General features: G+C 38.5%; 4 protein-coding genes across 4 annotated transcripts; 1 reads left to right on the top strand and 3 right to left on the bottom strand.

Annotated features, from left to right (window-relative positions):
- The first annotated feature begins 24 nt into the window (after window positions 1–24).
- On the top strand, window positions 25–1,233 carry LOC115757945. Its single transcript, XM_030698416.1, has one exon. The coding sequence runs from the start codon at window positions 80–82 to the stop codon at window positions 686–688; it is 609 nt and encodes a 202-aa protein (XP_030554276.1). The 5' UTR covers window positions 25–79; the 3' UTR covers window positions 689–1,233.
- A 21-nt stretch (window positions 1,234–1,254) lies between these two features.
- Window positions 1,255–7,245, bottom strand: LOC115757944 (long-chain fatty acid transport protein 1). The gene is made up of 5 exons (XM_030698415.1): window positions 7,121–7,245; window positions 3,297–3,550; window positions 2,600–3,241; window positions 2,275–2,476; window positions 1,255–2,215 (listed from the first exon to the last, which is right to left on the bottom strand). The coding sequence occupies exons 1-5, from the start codon at window positions 7,172–7,174 to the stop codon at window positions 1,274–1,276; spliced, it is 2,094 nt and encodes a 697-aa protein (XP_030554275.1). The 5' UTR covers window positions 7,175–7,245; the 3' UTR covers window positions 1,255–1,273.
- On the bottom strand, window positions 4,934–5,622 carry LOC115757946. The gene is made up of 2 exons (XM_030698417.1): window positions 5,415–5,622; window positions 4,934–5,354 (listed from the first exon to the last, which is right to left on the bottom strand). Exons 1-2 carry the CDS (start codon window positions 5,496–5,498, stop codon window positions 5,205–5,207), a joined length of 234 nt encoding a protein of 77 aa, XP_030554277.1. The 5' UTR covers window positions 5,499–5,622; the 3' UTR covers window positions 4,934–5,204.
- Window positions 7,246–19,687: 12,442 nt separating the features above from the next.
- LOC115757921 (protein twist) lies at window positions 19,688–23,308 on the bottom strand. The gene is made up of 3 exons (XM_030698385.1): window positions 22,341–23,308; window positions 20,902–21,315; window positions 19,688–19,955 (listed from the first exon to the last, which is right to left on the bottom strand). The coding sequence occupies exons 1-3, from the start codon at window positions 23,216–23,218 to the stop codon at window positions 19,703–19,705; spliced, it is 1,545 nt and encodes a 514-aa protein (XP_030554245.1). The 5' UTR covers window positions 23,219–23,308; the 3' UTR covers window positions 19,688–19,702.
- Window positions 23,309–23,964: the final 656 nt, after the last annotated feature.

The raw sequence follows: 23,964 nt of genomic DNA on the forward strand, positions 1-23,964 counted from the left end.
TTTTGGTATTTTTGTGTGTTTTTGTTTTGCTAATTGCACTGACATCATTCCGCTTTCTTTGAGATATTTGCAAATCAGAATGGAAGCCCTTGACATATTGGAGAAAAGAATAGATTCGCTGAATCGTGTGCTCGGTCCACTGCCAGAATCATATGCTGGAGACGCCGACGGCAGCAGCACGGCAAAGACCGCGAATATTGTGGACACGCTCTGCTCAGCCAACGCCTTGTTGGGCGAAGCCACCACGGGACGCACACAGCTGCAGCAGTGCGTGGGACGTGCAGCGGAGCTGGAGAAGTATCTGGATCCTAATTTCTTGGAGGATCATCAACAGGTGCGCACCAAGGAGGTCTATATAAATGCAGTTGCGCCCGAGCTATACGCCCAGAGCGAACAGCTGGAGCGCATCAAGCAGCTAGAGCCGGCGCTGGGTGCGGAATACTTTCGCAGCATACCCAGCGAGTGCCTAGACAAGCTCAAGCAGATCACCGATAACAACGGCGAATACGCGCAGCAAAGCGAACTGATCGAGGAGAGCCTTATATTGGCCATGAAGCGATATGGCGAGATTCAAGCGGGCCTGCTCAGCTCATTGGATGCGATGAACGAGCGCCTTGACCAGGTCGAGCAGCGCATGGAGCAACAGAAACGTGCCGACCTCACAAAGGATGTGCCCCCAAAGGACTGAGTGCTAAAATTGCTGAAAGTATTTAACCTTAGAAATTGTTCCACTTGTCGCCTTTAAGATTTTTATTTCATACGCTAGCACAATACACGAACCTATTAACTAAAACTAGAGCTAAACTAGAACTTAAATTTGTGCTGGTTAAGTGTTTTCTTTGTATAAGAAAATCCCTTGTCAATGCTGGCAATTGTGTTGACACTTCTTATGCCCTTGCAGAAGGTATTATACATTTGTACAGAACGTGTATAGAATCTATCTTTATATATCTCGGTCTGCATCAACAGATGTATTAATATATGCAAGGATTGGAACACTATATCATATAGGTTCCATTAATGTGATTGAGTGGAAGTAAAACTGAGTTCTTGGATAAACAACTTGTTTGTTTTTCCAGATATCTTTACCAAACTTTAAAAGTGTGATATGCTCGGAAATATTTAAAATCGGAAGAGTATATCAAATATCTACCTTAGACTTGAAATGTAGTGGATCAGAGTAAGGGTATTGGGTCTGCGGCACTCCAAAGATAACCGTTCTTTCTTGATAGTCTTATATGGTTCTTAAAGCTAATACTAATTTAACCGCTCTTCAAAAGCGCAGTTCATTGCGCTGAATTTGCTCGTAGATGGACTGCGTCAGTGGCGCATAGCTGCCATTGGGTTGTGCATAGTAGAGCTCATCCTCGATGGCGGCTGGATTGAAGCCCTGCTGCTGCAGCTCCACCTTGCGCAGCTTGAACGTGCCGGTCAGGTCGATGCGACGCAGGAAGCGCAGAAATATCGGACGCGCATAGCTGGGCAGTGCTGTGGCGAGTTCTGCACCCAGCTGGGAGACATTTACCTCCCGCGTGGGATCATAGATGGCTGCCATGCCGGCGCGTCCCTCTGTCTGGGGTATGCACACGCCATACACAATGGTGTCCTTGTAGCTGATCAGATTGCTCAGCTGTGCCTCCACTTCGCTGGTGGAGACATTCTCGCCCTTCCAGCGGAAGGTGTCACCCGTGCGATCCTTGAAGAACAAATAGCCTCGCTCATCGGCAACCAGCAAATCACCCGATATGAATGCCTTGTCGCCCTTGCAGAAGACGTCGTGCACAACCTTCTTGGACGACGCTTTGGTATCCACATAGCCCAGGAATTCGCGGCACGGATTGCCCTTCACAATTTTGCCTATGAACACGCCCGGTTCGTGCGGCGCACACAGCTCGCAGAGACCCTTCTCGTTGCGTATGGGCTCACCGGTGTGAGGATCGGCGCGTATTATGGATATGGGATACACCTGGGGCAATATGCGCGAGACAAAGCCAATGGCGCCCACAGTGCTGTCATTGTTCATGATGTTCGCATTGCCCTCCGTGGCCCCATAGAACTCACCCACCTTGGCTATGTTGAAGCGCTCCACGAACTGTGTCCAAATCTGCGGTCGCAGCCCGTTGCCAAAGACCATGCGCACCTGATGCTGGCGATCATGTGGTGCCGCCGGCGTAGCCAATATATAGCGCGCCATCTCGCCAATATACTGGGCAATCTGCAAAGGAATTGTGGGCATAAAACCAGCAAAGGGAGCTGCGCAATCTGTATGCTTACCGTGCAATTAAAGCGGGCGCAGTCCGCGAAATAGCCCGAAGCACTGAATTTCTTGCGTATGACCACCGTGGAGCCAAAGAGCAGCGCCTGGCCCATGCTCATGATGCCGCCAGCCGTGTGGTAAAGCGGCAGCGGTGTGTAGAATACGTCATTGTCCCGAAAACCCAATGTAAAGTGTATGCCAGCGGCTATAAAGAAGTAGCTGCAAGGACAGACAAATATTTAGGTAGGTAGGTTTATGGAAGCTGTTATAATTCTCAATCGGTTATAATTTGAAAATCTAAAGAGCTTTGTTTTGCTCGGGGAACGTGCTCTTCAAGCTTACCGTGCGTGCGTGATGACAGCTGCCTTGGGCAATCCTGTGGTGCCCGATGTGTAGATATATAAAAGCTTATCCTGATGATCGGCACGGCTAGCGCCAGCGGCTACCTTGTCCTTGGGCGCCGAATCGAGCAGTGCGTTGAGCTGTTGTGCCAGACCCTGTGTAAGACCGTCCGTTGTTTCCGTGGAATTGGCCACATCATTGAATTGATAGAGCGCCACATGGGCGGGTAGATCCTTGGCTATGTCCATCACCGCCGATCTGTAGCTGATGCCATAGATCAGAGCCGTGCAATTGCCCACTTTGACGCTGTGCTGCAGCGATGCGCCGCGAAGATTTGTATTGATCAGGGGCGTTATGATGCCTATCTTGGACAGTCCCAGCCAGGTGGCCACGAACTCGGCGCGATTCTCCAGCAGCAGGCCCACCACATCGCCCTTCTTGTAGCCGTGACTGTGGAACACGTTGGCCACGCGATTCGCGTGCTCGTTTAGCTGCCGGAAGGTCCACTTCTGCGACTCACTGACTATGGCCAGCTTGTCCGGCTGTCGCGCCACATTCGCCTCAAAGATGTCGCCCACGTTGAGATTCTTGCGCTCCTGTCCCTTGATAAACAGCAAAACGCGAATGTAGGCAATCAACGCGCTGCAAAGAAAGACATCAATATCTAACTGGATCAAGTGCATCCACTTGGGCTTACATGGTGTCCCGTGGACCCGTGACTGCTGCTATATAGAACCAGCGCCAGCCCGGCTTCACCAGCAGCAACACCACCAAACTGCCATAGAGCGCAGCCAATCCGTACCAGTTACCCTCATAATACCAGACCAGAGCAGTGGCCGCACTTAGAACTGGAACCAAGAGGGCCAGCAACAGCCAGCTGCAACAGTTGCCCTTTTTCTTGGTATCAACTTTGGTATGACCCATGCTGATCTGCACATCTGTTGAAGTTGTCTGTAAGAAATTGTAGAATGGTTTCTATAGTACCTATAAATCCAAGTTCAATTTCTAGTAATTAGAACTCAGGCTCTATAAGAGCATGAGCTGGCAAGTTGGGAGCTAAATGGAAATCATATTGATTTTGATCTGTTTTTAATATACCTAGCTCATTGCAAAATATCCGAACAGCTTAGCTTGTTTTGCAAGACTTAAGGCAATTATACATTTTTAAATGAAAAAAAACACTGTCACCTGTTCCTAATAAAATCTTTAATCTCTTGAACCTCTCACTCAACACTAGATAAACATGTTTTCATAACTTATTTCTCGAGACTGGAAAATTTGCGCACAATTTCTTTATACCCTGAACCCATTGAAAATGAGTAAAAGGGGTATAATGTATTTCAGCAAATGTATGTAACAGGCAGAGGGAAGCATCTCCGACCCCATAAAGTGTGTATTTGATTGATCAGTAACAATAACCGAGTCGATCTAGCCATGTTCGTCTACGAGTTTGTTTCCAAGAAACGATAACTTGCCCTGTTTACAAGCAATCGATAAAAATCGATATCGAAATCTTGTTTTTAAGCAAATCTCTTCAGGAGCTAGAGTCAGCAAACTTGACTTGTTTACTCTAGAATAGTGTATACATATCCTTCATTTTATAGCTATCGTTTGTTTTTTAATAGAAATTCAATTCTCAGCGTGGCTTTGAGGTATGAGGCAGTGCAATTTTTCGGTTACTTATAGGAAGTTGCGAGTTCGACTCTTCAAGTGGGAACCTAGTTTTTGTTAAAGGTTTTATTTTTTAATGCATTGAAGAGGAGTGCGGAGCGAAAACTGCCTTTGGTGTTGGTAGAAAGTTCAGGGTATCCCCTAGTCGGGCTCTCCCGAATAGAGAACTCTTGTTTTCCTTCATAATAATTATATTCAGATATCTTTTAAAGTATTTTTAGATTTAATAAAGGTAGGCTTTACATTTTAAAATAGTTCGTTTTCATTGATAGTCGTAGTTTTTATAAAAATGTAAAAAACATTTCATAATTTCTCGAAGCATAGTTAAAAAGTCGATTCGCATGACATCAAGCTCAACAATCCGGACTGGTTGTTTTGCATAAAGTAATTAAAGGTTGTACATTTTTAATAAGCAAAAATTGTCGCCTGATCCCAATAAAATTTGTGATCTTTAAACTATTAAAGGTCAAGACAAACATGTTTTCATATTCGTCTGATCACAATATTTGCTCGCCGATTTTTATTTCTCAACTTGAAAATGGTGCAAAACAAAGGCTAAAGTCAAGTATAACAAATAGTTCATATTGTTCGTGAATATAAAAAACTTAAATTTTTTTCATAACAAACATTTTATCAATTTTTGACATTTATTGCATTTAATACTTGGAAATGGAGATGAATCGAACAGGGTTTTTCAAAGAGAACAATAAAATAGTTTATAATTTTTAACACACTTCATAACCTTATTTTTTTTTAACAATTTGTGTCTTTATATTTTAAGCATATGCGGTTTGTTTTTCGTTTGTTGCTGCTAATTGCCAGTTGTTCAATTTGCACATAAAATCTTTTGCTCAATTTGCCGTATTATTTAATCAATTAGCGCTTTATTTGCACAAATTGTTTATATTAGCAAATTTGTGCGGCACATTGGCCTCTAATTATCAAATCGGTGCCCGATGCGGTTGGAGATCTCTTTGAAATGCATCATCGCCCTGCGCTGGGCATCGGCTGCCAGCTTATTGGACAGTCGTATGAGCAGGCAAATGGTCAGGGCCGCGGTCAGCCCCACCAAATAGAACAGTACCTGGACATGGAGGGGCACATCCGTAAGCTGATTGCAAGCAAATGCTGAGCTACAATTTACCTTGTGCCAGATAGTGAGGCGTACGGGGTTAGGCGTGTCGCATCCATCCTCAACTAATGGCACGTTGTCGGTGCTTTTCATCATGGTCTCCAAATATTTGGCTGGCCTTATGACTGTGTCAGATTCTTCACACAAATATCACAAGCTTTACAAGCTGTGTTTCCAAATTCAACTGCTTGATGCTTAAATCTAGGCCAATGAGAATTATCGAGTATTACTTCTATAAACGAACTATAGCCTATGCTTCAAATTTGATAACAGAACTAACATGTTTTTGATCATATAAAATGTATTATGAAAATATTGAAAAATAGAAGCATTAAACAATATATGTCATATAATAGATTAATCATCATCATTTATTCTTGAGCTATTTTAATGTCTTTTTATTTTGTCTTTTATCCATAATTGAATAAAATTTGTATAACATAGTTATTATATGTTATTCTTGAACATTTTGGAACCAGCTAAGCCGTAGATAGAAAAAAATTAGTTCAATTTTGCATGTATTTCTAAGAATCTTAGACAGATTTATAACATTTAAACAAATTTATAGTATATTTATATTTAAAGATATGCGGATGTCAGTATGATATAAGTTAAATCTTGAGTGCCGACTATTTGTTCTTTATTTGCAAGAAGATTTGTTTTCGTATTCATTATGTGCCCACCATAAATTAAGCGTAAAGTCAACAGCATTTTATTTCCTTATAAATGATATACCTAAGTGTTTAATCTGCTTTTACCATTGCGATCTTCAACACGCTCAACAAACAGCAGCTATCGATATTCGGGTAGCTCGGATCTATCAGTAAATGTTTGGCAAGCAAACTGAATGCAAATGGCTACTCCAAAGATCTCAAGATAGCTCTTAAATTTCCTTAAACTGTACAACACTCTAAGTACTTTGAACGGCACCCAACGTAAGATGGGCGTTATAAAAAATAGCCATTCTGTCAACAGGTTTAGTGTTGACCTACGCCATGGACTTGACTTTCAAACCGAGTCAACCAGTAAATATACGACATTTATAATTATGATGTGACTGAGCTACATGAAACTTGTTTCTCATTCAAATCTGCGGCTGCGTACTATGATCGATGTATATCGTAGTATAAGGCGACTGCGTGTACATTTCTGCCGCATAAAAAGTCAGCGAAAACAAAACAGAAATCAAAACAATTAAAAGTGCGAAAGCTGGCAGGCTTAGACATAGAGATACCCTGTAACTAGGTCTTGAAATGGTCTTGACTATAGTACTTTATTCTTAGAATCTTAGGGCAGAAAAAGTTGATGGAATAGTCTATGGAATAGGCTAAATATCTTAAAATATGTAGTTGTTTTTAGAATTTATATATTGAAAGTGGTATCTATAAATTTATATTTTATATATATTCGTTTATATAATTGAAATTGGTATCTATATATGAGCTCAAAGCATTCTGTCAAATTAAAGTTTTTGAATCGATAAAACATTAGACCTAGTATGTTGAGGAAGTCTTCTATCACCTGTTACATACGGCAGCTATTATTGATGAAACTCGTTTACCCAATTTTCTGGTAACAGGGTACAAGAAAAGCATCCGAAACAAAACTGGTTTTGTAGATTGTGTCTTTTGTGGCAGCGAACTCAGGTTGGTTGGTTTCAGATCAAGCACAAAAACCCAAAAATGTTAATAATAAGTATACGTCCATCTATAGTTTACCTGCGTGGAGTTCAAGGCTGTCGCACCGTGGTCAGGGCCAACAGCATCATTCATTTTGAGATTCGATGTCAGCCAGTCGATGTAACAGTCGGTTAACAGGGAAGCGAACAGTGTTGATAAGCGCCAGCTAGCTGCGGGTAATTAAGTTGGCAGTTGTTACTTTTTTGTAGTTTGTTGTTTTTGTTTTTCGTTCGTTAATTTGTTACTTTTAAAATGAAATTGTGAGTAATTAGGCGCGAGTGAGATGGGAATTGCAATTGTGGCAAACTGACACAAAGAAAAATCGCCTTTTTTTTGTTTATTGGTTTTGGTTTTGCCGTTGACTGGCACTGGAAATGGAACTGGAGGCTGCGATTGGTGCGTTTTCTATTTTTGTTTGGCTCAAGGCGAGTTTTATTTTTGGGGTTTTGGGTTCGGCGTTCGTTAGCTGCGGTTGACTATTGTCGCGAGCTTTACGCGTGTTGGTAATTGTTGCCATTTTGCATAAGCGGATGCAATTTCAGCGACTCATTAAATGGCTTTTGCCGGCAACACGTATATGATCTTATGGCATCGCAACTTGAATTATATTATGCGTATTAAAATTATCTTAATGGATGATTTTGTTGTTGTTTGCTTGAGCAGCTAAGCAAAAGGGGTGCTTGAGATGCACTTAGGGGAATTTATATGATATGTCTCTGAAAGGCAATCAACAGCAAGCCTTAGGCACACCTTTAACTTGAAGCACTTTCCAACACATTTTGTATAATATAGACGAATCTTGAAGAGTTACTTCTATTATTTATTGCTTGTATTTGGAGTTGAAAGCAAGTTTAAGCCTAGTAAAAGAATTATAATAGTTAAGTGTTTGTTGTTTAGCGTTAGACAACACTTTACCCTTTACACATAAGTGTGCATACATTTGAATTTCATTCAGTTGAATAGGATTTTAGCATATTGTAGCTAATTACTAAAACGTTTTAGAAACAAAAGCGTGAATCTTAAGAAAATATCATATTTCTTGTTTGTAGTTTTGAAAAATGATCAATCATTAAAAATGTAATAAGTACATTACACTCATTAATTAAAAAGCAAACTAAAAACACTAAAAAGTGTTGAGTAACTGTGTTAAGTAATTATAGAATTGTATTTTATTTAAATTTATTTATTACAGTTTTAGCTATTTAATGAATCATTTAGAAAAAATCTATTTTCAATGTTTGTTTGTTTGTTTTTTCTTTTCTTTTTCAGTGTTGGGCAGTGTTCATGGCCTAATTTCCTGCTTTATTTTATGTAGTTGAAGATTTAGGGATTTTTTTAAATAAAAAAATATCAAAATATCTCAAAAGGGCTGCTTAAACATCAACTCTTGCTCGTTATTGACTAAAAAGTTAGTGAAAAGTTTTGACTCTTTGTTATATTTGCACAAGCAAACATTCAGTTGTGGTTGTTATTGTTTCCTTGTTGCAGCTACCACCATAATTATGAGACCCAAATCCCAGTGGCAGCAACATAAACAACAGCCACAACCGCCGCATTCATCACAGCAAGCCTCTTCAATGATGCTGATAATGATGATGAGGCATCTTCACTTTCACTGAGCTTTTTTTTTTATATTTGTTTTATATTTTTCTTTCTCTTGTTTCACTCTTGACGTTTTTTGCACTTTATCTGTGGCACAGTCCAATAATTTCGCCAAGGTTCAGAAATGATATTAGAATCTGAACAGAAAACTTTCATATAATGTATTACGCAGCTTTGTGGCACGCACTTTTGTTGCACGTTCAGTATCCGTTAGGTTTCAGTTGTTGCCGCCAATTTAATGTTGCATCTTTTGTGCTCGATTTGCCGGTCGCGTCTTTAGGCCAGCAGCTCAGCTCGTCAACTGCGCCCAAAAGCCGCGGCCAAAGCTAAAGCCGTTGGCTTGAAAAAGGCAGCGCGTGCTGCCGGCGTCGACGTCGACATCGAAGTCAGCGTCGGCAACAGGTTGACGTTAACTCGGCCACACAGCTGCACTTGTGTATGTGTGTGTGTGTGTGTGTGTGTGTGTGTGTGTGTGTGTGTGTGTGTGTGTGTGTGTGTGTGTGTGTGTGTGTGTATGCGTGTGCATTGTTATTATAAGTATCTCAGATACAATTTGATTGCTAGCTTTGATTGACGTTTCAGCTCTTTGCCTGCATATTTTCATATTGTTGCACGCACGTGCAAATTGCTCACTGCAAAAATACCCTGTAATTAGTGGGTAAATCGATGTTGTGGTTAGTTATGCAACAGTTGATTGCAGCACGCTTAGAATTCAGCTTTTATTATTTAAATTATCTCTTTATGGAAAAAACCTAAAATTGAAAAACACGTTTTAGCTAGAATTATGCGGATTTTTATTCGATTTTGGTGATTTCCGAGTTTTTTCATCAATATTATATGTTAAACTAGTTAATTTAATTAATTATTTTTTTTTTTTAGAAAACTTATATAATATGAAAGTTATTATTTAACCGTTTATGTCTGTTGATCATTTGTTGAAATCCTTAAACTTGAAACAAGGTTTCTAAGGAAATTGAAACACGTGCGAATGGAAAGTGTGAACTTTTTTTTGTATCGATAAGGATATTTCTCTTTGATATTAACCAGATTTTTAATCTCTAAAAGCTGATCTTTCTTTTTAACAAATGTTCCTGAAATATAACAGAGTATTCTAGGATCGACTATATACTTTTTTTGCATTCTAGCAGATCGTTTATTTTTTATATGTTTGTCTCTCGCAGGGCAATTGCAGTTAACATTTCAGCAAGGGGCGTAAAAACGCACGTCGACAATGTCGCTATTAAATAAAAAGAACGAAAGACAGAGGGAGGGAAGGGAACGAGAGAGGTGGAGAGAGAGACGAAAGGAGAGTGCCAAAGAAATTTCTATTAGAAATTCTGCACGCAGCATATTAAGGGCAGAGCGAGGGCGGAGCAGGGGCAAGACGCTTGCATTTAATTCGAAACACGTGTTTTACTCTGCACTCTTTAGCATTTATTTGTTGTCTTTTCGATTCTCGCTCTCTCCCTCTCTCTGCTCTTATACAAACAATTCATGGGTTGCGTAGTCGCAGCTCCACACAGCCGCAGTGGTTGGGGGAGAGGGGTCTGCCACCCCTCTGGTCATGCGTTTCTGTGCAGACAAGTGCAACAGCGTGCAGCAAAGCTTTGAATTTCCATACACTCAAGATTACATATATATATACATATGTATATGTATACACGTATATATAGGTATGTATATGTATACTGAATTGCATTACTTAGCTAAATTGTCTCAAGATTGGAGCACAAATGAACTGTAAGCACTTATGGAGATTTTTGGAACGGGGTTAAATGTAATTGCACAACACTTTTCGGAGTTTTCGGGAGAACGGTAAAAAGTCTTATACATATCCACATATATATCGTATATCGTATTATTTCAATATTTTGGTATTTTCAAACACTCAAAACTCTCTTTAAAAGTTTACTAATTAAATGTTGCAGCTGCAGCTCTTTCTGTTTGCGTGAATTTTGAGTAAGATCCTCACTTTTGTCTGCTAACAAATTAACTTTATAAAATAGGTTAAATATAGTTAAAATAGGCAAAAACAATTTGACAGCTACCAATTACTGTAGGTATACTTAACGCTATGTCTTCAAAGCATCCCACACTTTTGTAAAACATAATTTCACATATGCTTATTCTAAACAGAAAATAGATTTGAATTGATCAGTTTATTTATCGTCACAGTGCTTTTGCCCGTGATTCATTTGCCGGGTTTTCTTATCTGTTTTTTTTTTAAATGCCATATCTTCTAAGTCTAGCTACAACAAACCGCTTTGTCGAACAGTGTTGTAAAGCCAATTAGTAGGAAAAAAATCTTTTATAAAAGTGTTTGTAATTATTTTGCGAAATGTATTAAGCGTGCATTTATTTAGGAATATAAAATAAATAGTTAGCTAATATGCTTAAATTATTTATGATTAAATTTATATTATTAAATACATTATTTTTAATAATGCATTTATTGCTTTTTAAGAGGAAACTGTGTGCAGCTAATTAAGACATGTGCCAACTAATTATAAACTAAACGAGTTTTAATAGAAATAGATACATATAAAAAAATGTCCTTCTTCAATCTAAAAAGTAAAGACTTGTTTTTTAGTAATGCTTATTTCGGTTTGTTTAATTATTGTATCTAATTTATATGTAATTAGGTTCCTTTCAAGGAAAAATGCAACATATTTTCTTAAATTTAAATATTTTGTATTTGAAAATAATTCTCTTATCAAATATTTCAATTGCAAAAACTATTTTGGTTGCATTCAATTAGCAAGTTAAAATTGATGGTTCGTCGCTTCTGGAGAACTCCAAAATCGACTTACTTTAAAGTTTCTTTAATAGCATTTAAATACTTTCGAAATTTGTAGTTTATTTAGTTTTGTGTTTACCCATCGGATATCCCTCTGGAAATATACCTGCTTAACATTGGCATCATCTTTCAGCAACAACTTTCAATGGCAACTCATGCATGGGCACTAAGAATTTTTATAGCTATGCCAATCAACAGTACCCCGACCCTATAGATACTATAGCCATATGTATATATATATATAAGTGTATATATAACAAGGCTGCACAGAAATGCCCGACTTTCAACGGACTTTTTCACACATTGCCGGGACATAAATGTGTCTGTCCGTGCAAAAAAATAAGTGCAGTCGGGTAGATATACATAAATATATATGTGAATATATATAGCATATGAGTTTCTATATAGGGCTGTATATATATAAATACGTACCCTTCGGCGTTGGCCTACGCCCCTGCCTCGCCCCCTTTGTTGCCTTGCCTTGTGTGAAACACTTGAGCGTCGCTGTTGTTGTTGTTGCTGTTGCTGCTGCATTTTGTCAAGTGGATTCTTTGGTCTGAGATCATTAAAATAACATCGTTAGTGCGCTTATAATGAAGTACTAAACAGCAAATCCAAAAGAGACAACAAAATATTGTCAAGTGGCTGGCTGGGCTGGCATGTTTTATGTCTCCGCGCTTGGCACATGATTAGTTTTAGAGACCCATTGACGCCGCGGTTCCAGGCCAGCGCCAAAGCAACATAAATGTAATACGAATTCAAATTCAATTTGAAAGTCTTATATTACGACAGCAAGCAGCACGAATTGATGGATGCGACCGTGAAAAGCGTGGCGTGGAAAACGCGCATCAGTGTCCATCAGCAGCTCCAGCTGGATCTATATATTACATATATGTGTGTGTGTGTGCGTGTGCTTGTGTGTGCGTATGCGTGTGTGTGTGCATAATTTGCCATTGGGGCTGCGCTCCCGCGCTGTCAGAAATTAATCTTTTCGGGCAGCCGCCAGATGTTGCCTGCTTGCGGTTTGTGACTCGCCCGGCGCAAAGTGTCAAGCGTTTACATCAAATGATGCAGCGGACACTGTTCCCAGAACCCACACCAAAGACAAGCAAGAAGAAGCAAGAAGAAGCTGAGGCGTACTACCAACCGGCAACCATTTTGCCAAAAGGAGGCTCTGTAAACGGTTTCTCTCATTTTCGTTTTTTGGGGTAGAGTTCAAACAAGCATTTTACTTAGTTACTTCCTGGCTGCCTGCCCGAGTCACTAAAATCTTTTTGTGTAAATAAACAAAAAGTACATCGACTGGTGTTGTTCTTCTTCTTATTGTTGTTGTTGCTGTTGTTTTCTCATTGGCGACCGCCAACGCTGACGTGACGTCGCTGCCGGCGTCGCTGTCTTTGGGCTGTGCTTTTTTATGGACGCTTTTTTGTTTATAGACAACAACTACATAGAGGGGTTTATGTGCTGCGCATCTTCGGCTGAAAAAATATAAAAGCAAAATATTTATGCGCCCGACGCGAGACCCAAGCGGACAGACAAATTGACGGACCGATGGACGGACGGACGTGCGGACGTGCGGGCGGGCTGCTCTTCCTTTACAGTTAGTGCCCCGCCCCCCTCTCACCCCTTTCACGCCTCTGTGCGATTACTCGATTTTTATACACTATTCGAGGCTGGCTGTAAAACGATTGATGCTAAACGGGTAGATCTGCGACGGCATCACTCACTATGTAAAAATGTTGACAATATTTTGACTATTTAAATTTAATTATTTGATCATTTTAAATATCTTTTGATATTTAATTTTAATTTGTTAAAAATGTTGTAAGTCATTTAACTAATTTCATTTTATTTTTGCATTATTTATTTTAATATATTAATACATAATTATTGTACATAATTTAACTATTATAATTTTTGTGTTTTTTGGAACAAATTAGTTGAAATATTTAATTGTATTTTATTTATTATTTATTTTAACATTGCATACTTTTGGGAGATGTCAAAAATGATTTACAGCCAATTTATGTTTTAATTGTAGTCGAAATGAATAGTAAATAAATTTGTAATCTTATTTGTAAGCAAAATAGCATGTATATATAAATATGATGTAAATATTTTTGTTAACTTTATATTAACTTTAAGCTTTGCTTATGATGTACTGTTTAAAATATATTAAACGGACATAAAAACGTCTTGTCACATTCAGAATTCAGAATTACATCTAATCTATCTTTAAATTTTTCCGTTATTTATATATTATTGCTTAAAACTGATATAAAAATTGTTATATAAGAGGATAAATCATGAATTCCTCAATAAGTTGTTATAATTTGTTTATGAGAATCAATTAAAATAAATAAAATAGAATAAATGAAATAAATAAAATAAAAAGAATAATATAATTCAATTCAACATTGAAATTAAGCCAATAAGCTTATTTAATAATTTATTTTTATTTAATTTAAAGGGTATTGCATAGTCGATCAATCTACTGCAACAACAACATTTTACATGCGTTTTTTTATAGTATGTACTTTTACGCGCATACAAAAAGACTGAGATACATGTTTATGTAAGTGCGCGTGTGTGTGTGTACATTAGTACGGTCTAGTACATTAGCGTAACTTGTTGTTGTTGTTGATGTTGTTGCTGCTGTTGTTGCTGTTGTTGCTGTTTTTGCTGCTGCTGTTGACGGGCGATGCCAACTCGGGCGTTTGCCATTAGTCAGCTGGGTCAACTTTATGAACTTTGATCGTTGATTGATCGCCAAATGTACTCGCAATGCAGGCGCAGCAACAACAACATTAACAACAACAATCATAACAACATTACCAGCAACAACAACAACTACAGCAGCAACAGCTAGTAGTAGAAGCAGAAGGCAAATTGCATTTGCTGTTGTTGATTGGGTGCTGGTCCAGTTCGACAAATATCAGAACACCTCGAGAATACACGACGAGAATATTGATTTTAATTACTCAGTCTGTGCATATTTTGTCGCATGCAGCGTTGCGTGAAGCAGATGTTCCACTTGGCGAGGGTTTTCGGGGGCAAGGCGCTGATCAGCGTAGAGACAGAGACAGAAACAGAGAGAGACCAAGAGAGAGAGAGAGAGAGGGAGTGTGAGAGAATGGCAGCTTCTCACTAAAAATCAATCAGCAGGCCACAAATGAGTCCGGTTGCCTTCTGGGTCACAGTGCAGTCTCCGTCTCCGTCTCCTTCTCCGTCTGGACTCGCCCCCATCTTTGACTCAATCTCCAACTAGGTCTCTCGGGCTTCCGTTCAGCGAGTAGCTACCGCTGCCGCTGCCGCTGCTGCTGTTGCTCGCACTTTGAAATCCGAAACGCCTCGTATATTTTTTGGACACACCGTGTTGCCCGCAACATGGGGGCATGTGTCTGGCCTGCAGAAGCCTGCAATTCTTTTAGATTTTGTTTTAATGGTTTTGCCAATAAATAAAATCATTCATAGAAATCATAAATAAATGCCATTAATATTTTACATGGCCGCATCTCAGTAAAAATATCTATATACATCTCTATATTACTTTTGCATTGCCTTCGCTCAGTCACTGCCAATACAAAATTTATATTGTTTTGTACGCATTCTGAGTATTTATGTGCCTCTAATGAGTTTCAGCATAGTATACTTGTTTTTGTCTAAAGGATGCAGCTCAATATGATCTTATTTAAAATATATTTTTATTTTTATAGCTACTAGCTTTGATACAGGCCGGAAACTAGGACAAAGTTATCAATTTAATATATTGGAACTTTAACAAAAAATTCAGCCAAGGACACATTTTGAGCAAATGTCATCATTTGGAAAAAGGAGAGATCAATTCGAAGCACTTGCCCTTTGCTGTCTAGAGCTGTTTTATACGTATATCATTATTATTTTTATTGGTAAAAACTATCAACCTAACATTTTAAATAAAACTTCCAATTCTACGTGCATTCACCAGCCAGGTTTTCGAACCCGTGACCAATCAGTTGCATTAATGGATTACAGCTCATCAAACGAACTCTGCAAAAATATTATAATCATCTTAGTTTAAATATAAAAAAAATTAATGTTGTTCTTGAGTCTGATTAAAGTCCATGTATAAAATTAAAGATAAATAAAACTTACCGGGATAGCTCGACTACGGGATACTCTGGACCTTCTTCTATAAAATGGACGATATTCGCTCTGTATATACTACTCTAGAAATTAGATGTCAAGTTTGGTGACTTTAGTTTTTAAAAACTTAGAGATTTGCTCTTATATCAGGATTTCGATATTGATTCTTATCGGTTGAAAGCAAGCATGTCCTGCGCGGGCAGAACCTTAAAAATATTTAAAAAAATGGCGTTGTTTGTTTGTTTGCTTTTAACACTTGATAAAAACTTTAAGCATTTACTTGGGAGACAAACTGAGTAAATAAATATATATTTAAAATATTAATCCCTGATATATTAGAAAAATCAAGACTTGATCAGGTTATATGTATGTTAACTCAATTTTCTAAAAGTATTTATTATATATATTATATTATATTGTATTAGCAAAAAGTAATAACAATGGACTGTTAAATCCAGTTTTATTGGTTATTTCTTGTTCACATAGTTAGTACAAGTGTTTATTTAGAATTTTTTAATAACACTCAGTGAAATATTTTTGGAAACTCCTCAGCTCTTTTTAATATGTGAATAAACTGTTTCCAGTGAAAAACTGCATCTAATTAAATGTAAAACTTGGCAGGCAAACAAGAAATATAATCATGATTTATATACACATTGCTTAGTTAAACGCCCATTTGCTGGTTGGAAACTGCCTGAAATCAGAAATTGGAAAATAACAAAAAAAAGGCAAAGAAAATCTCGTGGATCGTGCGTCAAAGTCAGAGAAGCATTAGGCGCTGTCAGGCGGCGCCTACTTCAAGTCATGGGAGTGCCTCGATCGAGTTGAAAGATGAAAGGACACAAAAACACAACACGCATCCTTCGCATACTCCCACACGCATTGTTTTCAATTCATTTACGAGTCGAGCTGAGCCGTGCTGCTGTCACATATGTTGGAAAACCTTGCTGGTAAACGGCATGCGGTCCTTGGCCAGGTCCTGGCCGTGATTCGCAGTCCTGTCGCGGCGGCGCATAGCACATGCCATCGATTACCATGTGCGCACATCGAATAACAATTGTCCTTAACAGCCATGTGAATTTGGCATGCAAAAAAACAAAAGAAAAAAAAATAATGGAATAAACGAAAAAGAAAATGGCCTGTCCTTGCCGCAAGGATCGCCTGCCGTGTGTGTGTGTGTGTGTGTGTTTGTGTGTGTGAGCTGCCCTTGCCCATTTCTAAATTTAGTTACACAATTTATGCGCGCGTTATTTGAGCTGATCTTCAAATGCTTTTTAGTAGCCCAAAACCGAACATGGCCATGCATCAGCGTTGGCAGCGTTGGGGGCGTTGACAGTTCGGGGGTTGGGGCATGTCTGTTGCTTCACATCAAGGTGGTTCGTCCTGCTCTCAAATTGGTATATTCCAAGAGATGCTCCTGAAGGAAACTCTAGCTCGCTATTGCATTGCGTGGAACTGAAAATGTTTTCTTACTTAAAAAAACAAAAGGGTTTTAGGTATCCAATGACAAGAAAAATATTGATTATATTCTTGACTGAAATTTCAAATTAAGCAGGGTTCAAATTCAAAGGCAGCGGCTTAGAAATTTTAAGATAATTTTTTTTTTTGTTTAAGACTAACAAAAATAAATAGTATTTCTGTGGGTATATAATAGAGATAATAATGAAAATATAGCATAATTATTGTGTAGTCAACCAAATATACATGTTCCGTTGATGTAGGCTCCATACATCATAGAGATGTAGGATCTCATTATGTGATTAATTTAATGAGAATTAATTATAATTATTTATAAATTAATTTATAGGCTCTGTATATCATAGAGATATAACACCTCAATGCGATATATATTTATTCGTATTTATCGCATTTCTATATTTACATTTTCTTCCACGAATCTTGATTCAAAGTACTGCATCCCACCTCCCGCCCAACCGGCCGACGTGCATAATAACGAATACAAACTGAGAGTAAAGAGTAAGATTAACTACTTTGCTAAATAGTTGATATGACTTTATACGAGGAAGAGAAGACTTTGCGTAAAATACTCTGAAATTTCTTGTGGAAAATCGCAGAGGACCCGGAATGGTTTATCCAAGATATTGTTGGTTGAACTAAATTTAAGTTATAAGGGTGTAAAACTAATGTTAGTCTAGTAGGAACAGATACGTATTTTTCTCTTTAAGATGCAATTTGTTTTATTATGCGTCAGAATCGAGGAGTACCTTCTGAACTCTACCAAGCAAAATACTGTGAAGTAATGAAGCTTACATGGAGGCAAGTTTAATGGGTTAGTCAACCCAGAAGAGTCAATTTCATCCGTAATTAACTAATGAATAAATATTACACCAAGCATAAGTATATGATTATTTAAAGAAAGAAGCCCAATCATGAGAAGTCTACATATACATAATTTATAAAATAAAATGCAATGTTTAGTTATGGGAGTTAACAAAGAATGAAAATAGAAAAATAAATTCTTTCATATCATTTTTAATTGTTAGTTTAAAAATTTAGTAAACGTACGATAATGATATACATTGCAGGACTGGACGGTTCCAAATTTTGATCTGCTTTAACCGAAAATTTAAACTGAAATTAAAATTTGTATTCACATTTTTAATATTATGATAAAATATCAATATAAAGTCTGGAATTCAAGTCCGGGCTCACCTCATTCACTCAGACACATACATACGACTCATTCAGCGAGGACTGTAAGTGCATGATATATTTATTAAGATATCCATAAACAATCTAATAATGAATCTAGTGAATTTCTCTGAAATTTGGGTAAAAATACTTGAATACTTTTTCAACGAGCAGACATCCACCCCTTAGCTCACACCTCAAGAGAGAAGAAAAGGGACACAATTTACTCACACTTATTCGAGAGACTCATAAGTATCCAAGTATGCAAAAGAATATCTTTTGCCTCAGCATGTTCTTGATCTAGCCCACTTACGAGTCGTGTCTGTGTGTGTGTGTGTATCTACAACAACCTGTCAACGAGGCTGACTGGATATTTATCTCTCTCTCTCTCTCTCTCTCTCGCTTTCTCTGTATATGGTAGAATATATATCGTACTTTGTATATAACTCAAAACGCTCATGCCAGCTGTCATTTAAAAAGCAATTAAGTGAAGCAACTAAAAATGATATTTGGTGCGCCTTTGAAGCGCTTCAGAGACTAAATCAACTGACTGAGCTAATTATGTGAATTTTAAATAGGCATTTTTGGCGACATAAATACTTTTTTGTGTACACATTGTAAACCGTTTTTATGTGGCAGTGAAAACTCCAAAGCAAAAAAATACAAAAAAAAAAAAAAAACAGAAACGAGGAGAGTTAAACAAATGCACATAAATCACCGGATGTGGATGCTGTTCCCATCGGCAAGCCCGGCTGCCGTCTCCGGTTGCCATTTTCTTCTTGTGCTCGCTGCCCAGGAACGAGCGAGAGCGAGGGAGAGAGCGACAGATACTTGTGTGTATCTTTGAGATACATAAATGCTGCTGCCTGTCTGCGGCATGACGTTACGCTCTAAGTATGTCGTCGTCGTTGTCGATCGCATATATGTAAATTTATGTTCAGATATTGCATATAAAGTCGGACCCCCCAACGGCGACACAACGACAACATTTTCGCGCCTAATTTAATGGGGGGAAAGACAAAAAAAAAAACAAAAAACAAAAAAGGAACAGAATGAGATGAATAAAAATAACCGCAAAATGGCGACGCTTTTGTGTGGTTTCTTGTTTTCTTTGTATTTGTTTAATTTATACAATTTAATTTAGTTAGCGCTAGACATAAAATAATACCTAAACAATAGTTGTTTTTCTTATATTTTTAGTTTTTCTTATGTTGTTGTTGTTGTTGTTGATTTGTTTCTTTAAATAATGTTTTAGCTTAGTCATCTATAAGATATGGAAAGAGCTGCAAGTGCTCGCGGGCACTCGCATTGGAATTATTCACGCTGTGTGCATTATTGTTCAGTAACTGGAAGCCCCAATGGCAATCGACACTCCTCCTCCGCCTCCTCCGCCTCCGCCGCCGCCGCCGCCTCCTCCTCTTCCTCCTCCTCCTCCTCATGCTCGTCTAAGCCTTTTGATGCTGCGCATCACCCTCCATGCGCCACACACCAAATAAATAGCTCAGCTTCTCGGGCGGTATAATCGGTGCTCCATTTGCCTTGCGCAGACACTTGAGATCAGCCTCGGCCCCATTGGCGGCACTGAGCAGGGTGCTGGCATTCCCATAGCCGGGCGATACTGGCGACGATTGCGCCTCCAGCGCTTTCAGCAGCGATATATCGCTGGAGCTTAGCATGCGGCAGAGGAAATCAATATATCTACAACGAAAAAGAGGTGAGAAAATGTTGTTAATTAATTGAACAGATAAAACAATATTTGGCAGAAGTATTCGTATAAAAGAAATAGCTACTCTTAACAGTTATAATTTTATGGAGTAGGTATTCACATTTAAGAAATAGGTACTCTATATATCTTTAATTATTTGGGTAAGTTTTGAAAGAAATGTTGAAAATATTGAGAATATGTTGTTAGCTAATTGAATAGATAAAAACATATTTGAAATAAGTATTCATATTTAAGAAATAGGTACTTTATATACTTATAGTTTATATAGTTGAAAGAAATCTTGAAAATGCTTTAACTCTGGTTTGAATGGACATCGAGCCAGCTAACTAAATATTTGATAATATTTTACTTTATTACAATCTTAAGTTTTTTTTTTTGTGAATTGAAAAGTTAAAAAGTAAATTTAAAAAAAATAACGCTGATACTGAGATGAATTTACATAAAGTAAAAAGAAGCCTCATCAGTTTTACTTGAAAATACAGTTTTTAGTTTTTAGGGTCTTTAGAATAAAAGGAAATTGAATGAAATTATAATAATTTTTGGTTGTTGTTCAATCTTTTGTAAATATTCTATAAATGTAATTTGATGTCTTGACTTTTAGCGAATATTTAAAAACGTAATATCGTAATTAATGCTGTATTTGGCGACATTTTCTTTTTAATTTATCAAATCTTCATTTTTGTTTGTTTTAATCTATATTTTTGCGATTTATTTCGGCAGCGGTTTTCTGGATAATATCGTAATAATATTTAATTCAATCATGTTGTAATATTTAATATACATATAAATGTTACCCAGGTCATTTGGGCTTTAGGGACTGCGTTAAGTTTCCACCCAGGGGTAGACCCAGGTATCGGACGCAGCAGACAAACTGGGTTAAGCCCGGGCCGGAAATGCCCGGTAAAATTGTGAACTTACCTTGTGGCCAGCTTAAGCGTTTGTATTTTGCTCAGCTTATCGCTCGGCAGTGTGGGTATTATTTGTTGCAGGGCCTTGAATGCATCGTTCAGGCTCTGGGTGCGCTGTCGCTCCCGCACATTGGCCATGACCCGCTGGTTGCTGAACTCGTCCGTTTCCTCCGTTTTGCTCGGCTTGCGTTTCAGGCGGCGTCGCGGCTTGCGAAACGCCTTGCCGGCTGCATCGCCAGCATCCAGCAGGCTGCTATCGTCGCCCAGGCACGTGGGCGACATGTCCTCCAGTTCATCCTCCTTGGCATAGCCGCCCACGGAGCTGAGCGCCGTTTGGCGCGCATATTCCATGTCATCTCGATCGGAGCTGGAGTAGGCGCTGCCGTTCAGACTATTCGCTGGTTCATAGGCTTCATAATTTTGGCTGCAAAGCGCATAAGAACAGTATGAAAAAAAATTGAAAATTACAAAATTTAAATTAATAATTATAATATAAAAATTAAATAGATGTACGCTAAGAGTTAAGTTACAAATTATGTAATTTTAATTAACATTTCTAAAGTTTTTTAAAAATATAGAATTCTTTAAAAATATATATTCTGAGATAATATAGCATAATAATATGTGGAATTCTTTAAATTATGGAGTTTTTTTTTTAAATATGGAATTCTTTTAAAATATATAGAATGTAATTACTTTTGCCAAATATATTTTTTGGATTTTCTTCTCAAAACTTTTTTATATACAATTTGCAATTAAACTTCATCTTAGAAATTTTCTTTGTGAGATGTTAAAAATGCTGTTATAAGGATATAATCGTGTTTTATGGGAAAACATATTTTATTAAGTAAGGGATCAACTCCATTTTTCTAAGCATCTTACAAATCTTTGTTCAGATATCATATTTATATGTTTATTGTCATGAGAGGGTTTATACTGAATATCTGTGATAGCTTGGAATGAATATATTCTTCGATCTTACACAAATATTTCAATTTCAAAAGACGTTTTTGAAATTTTATTAAACTATCTTTTTGTTGATTCTGTAAAGGAATATTAACCAAGTTATTTGTGCCCTTTTAGAGAAATATTAAGTTATTTAAATAATATGTTCTTTTGTTTTTTTTTTTTTTTTTTTTTTAAGGAATAGTAAATGAATTAAATATGTTTTAGATGCAAATATATAATATATATTTTGAAATTATAAGAGTATTTAATTGATTAATATGCTCATGAATATATATTATCTCCTAATATGCTATGGCTTTTGATAGGGTTCTAAATTGGGCTTTAGATGTATCTTTGTCCCATACTTTAATTTGATCAAATTTAGAGTTAAACAGCAACAAAAATTTACTGGATATAATTGATATGGGGTCAAAAGGAATATATATCGTAAATTTAAATATGATAAATACTTATAGACGTATATCTATGGGATACACTTACCCGGTTCTATAACTGCTCTGAAAGTGCAGCTGCTGCTGTTGCTGCTGCTGCTGTTGTTGCTGTTGCTGCTGCTGTTGCTGTTGGGCAATTGTCTGCGGATATCCGCCGTATTTGAAAATGTGCGCCTTGTGATCCTGCAGCTCCTCGTCGGCGGCAAAGTCGAAATGCGAGTGGGGGTGAGAGTGGGGCGAGAGGCAGGCGCTTTGCTGTGTGGGCGCTTGCGCCTGCGTCTGCGCTGCGGCCACCTCATCCACGGTGGTGGGCAAATAGTCCACATAGAGCTGTTGCTGCTGCTGCTGTTGCTGCTGTTGCTGCAACAGTTTCTTGTGCTCCGGTTGCATGGACAGCGCATCCGTTTGGCAATCGTAGTCGCTGCTGCTGCGCGACCGCTTGCCATGCTCATTGAGCATGTAACCATGTGGAGTCTGGGCTGTAGCTGTCACGCCTGCTGGTGTCGCTGTCTGCTGCTGCTGCTGTTGCTGTTGCTGCTGCTCAAAGTTATGTTGGTTGTTGTTCAGCTCCAGGCTGCTTTGAGCGCTGTGATTGCTGCTGGTGCTGAGCACCTCGTTGCTGGGTATATTATAATCCGTATCCTCAAGCTCTGTAATGCCGTAGGCCGCATAATCCGCAGCATTAGGCGCCAGCGAAGGCAGCGGCGCATATTGCTGTTGCTGTTGCTGCTGCTGCTGCTGCTGTTGGTGTTGCTGCTGTTGCTGTTGCATGTAGTGGGCTGTGGGTTGCTCCATCAGCTGCATATAGGCGTGCTGCTCCACCTGTATGAGCTTGATGACATTATGCTGCAGCTCCATTATGTTGGGCAACGTTGGCTTGTAGCTAATGTCCAGCAGCACCTTAGGCGACACCGAGCGTGCGCTCATCGTTTGATAGGCAATTTTGAATAATTTACTTGCCCTTACTTTGCACAGGAAAATATATTTTCATATATAATATATACCTATATATAGCACTATATTTGTATCTTGTTAGGATTTGTCTGATTCACGGGCCGCGTTATGTTTACAGTTTTTGTGCCGTGTGTGTTGTGCGCGCAGCGGCAAAGACGAAACGCAACTGACGCACGATCCTGCCGGCCATTGCTCAGATCGATGTTTTGCGCAGTGCTCGTACGCCATTCGCTGTGCGCTCTTCTCGCTGCGCGCGACACTAGTTGTCTCGTTCTCGCGCACGCAACACCCGCTTGGCTACGTCTCGAGCCTATGGCGGCTGCGGCGCAGGTATGACGTCAGGCCGTTTGGCTCAATTCGCCCGCGTCTGCATTTCGCTCTTGGATTTTCTCATCCGCGGCGGCTGCAATTTTGCGCGCTGGGTTTTGTCACCCGACTGGCAAGAGGCAGAGAGCGAGGGAGAGAGATATAGCGAGTACCAGAGAGAGAGAGAGTTCTGGATTTTTGAGGACTTGGGTTATTTTTTTTTTCATCCGACAATTCTACGTAAACATAAAGCAACTGCGAAAGCGTAAAAAGTTGGTTTAGGATCGAGCAATAAGCAAGTAGGAGAAAAGTAGATATCATACAATTTATTTAGTTTAATAATAAACCAAAATTCAATCATAATTTTTAGTTAATAGTTATTTGCAAAGCTTAATTCAAATCTTTACAAGCTT

This window comes from Drosophila novamexicana, unplaced genomic scaffold (genome assembly GCF_003285875.2).
Source record: "Drosophila novamexicana strain 15010-1031.04,08,12 unplaced genomic scaffold, DnovRS2.1 tig00000121-arrow-pilon, whole genome shotgun sequence".
Taxonomy (NCBI): Eukaryota; Metazoa; Arthropoda; class Insecta; order Diptera; family Drosophilidae; genus Drosophila; species Drosophila novamexicana.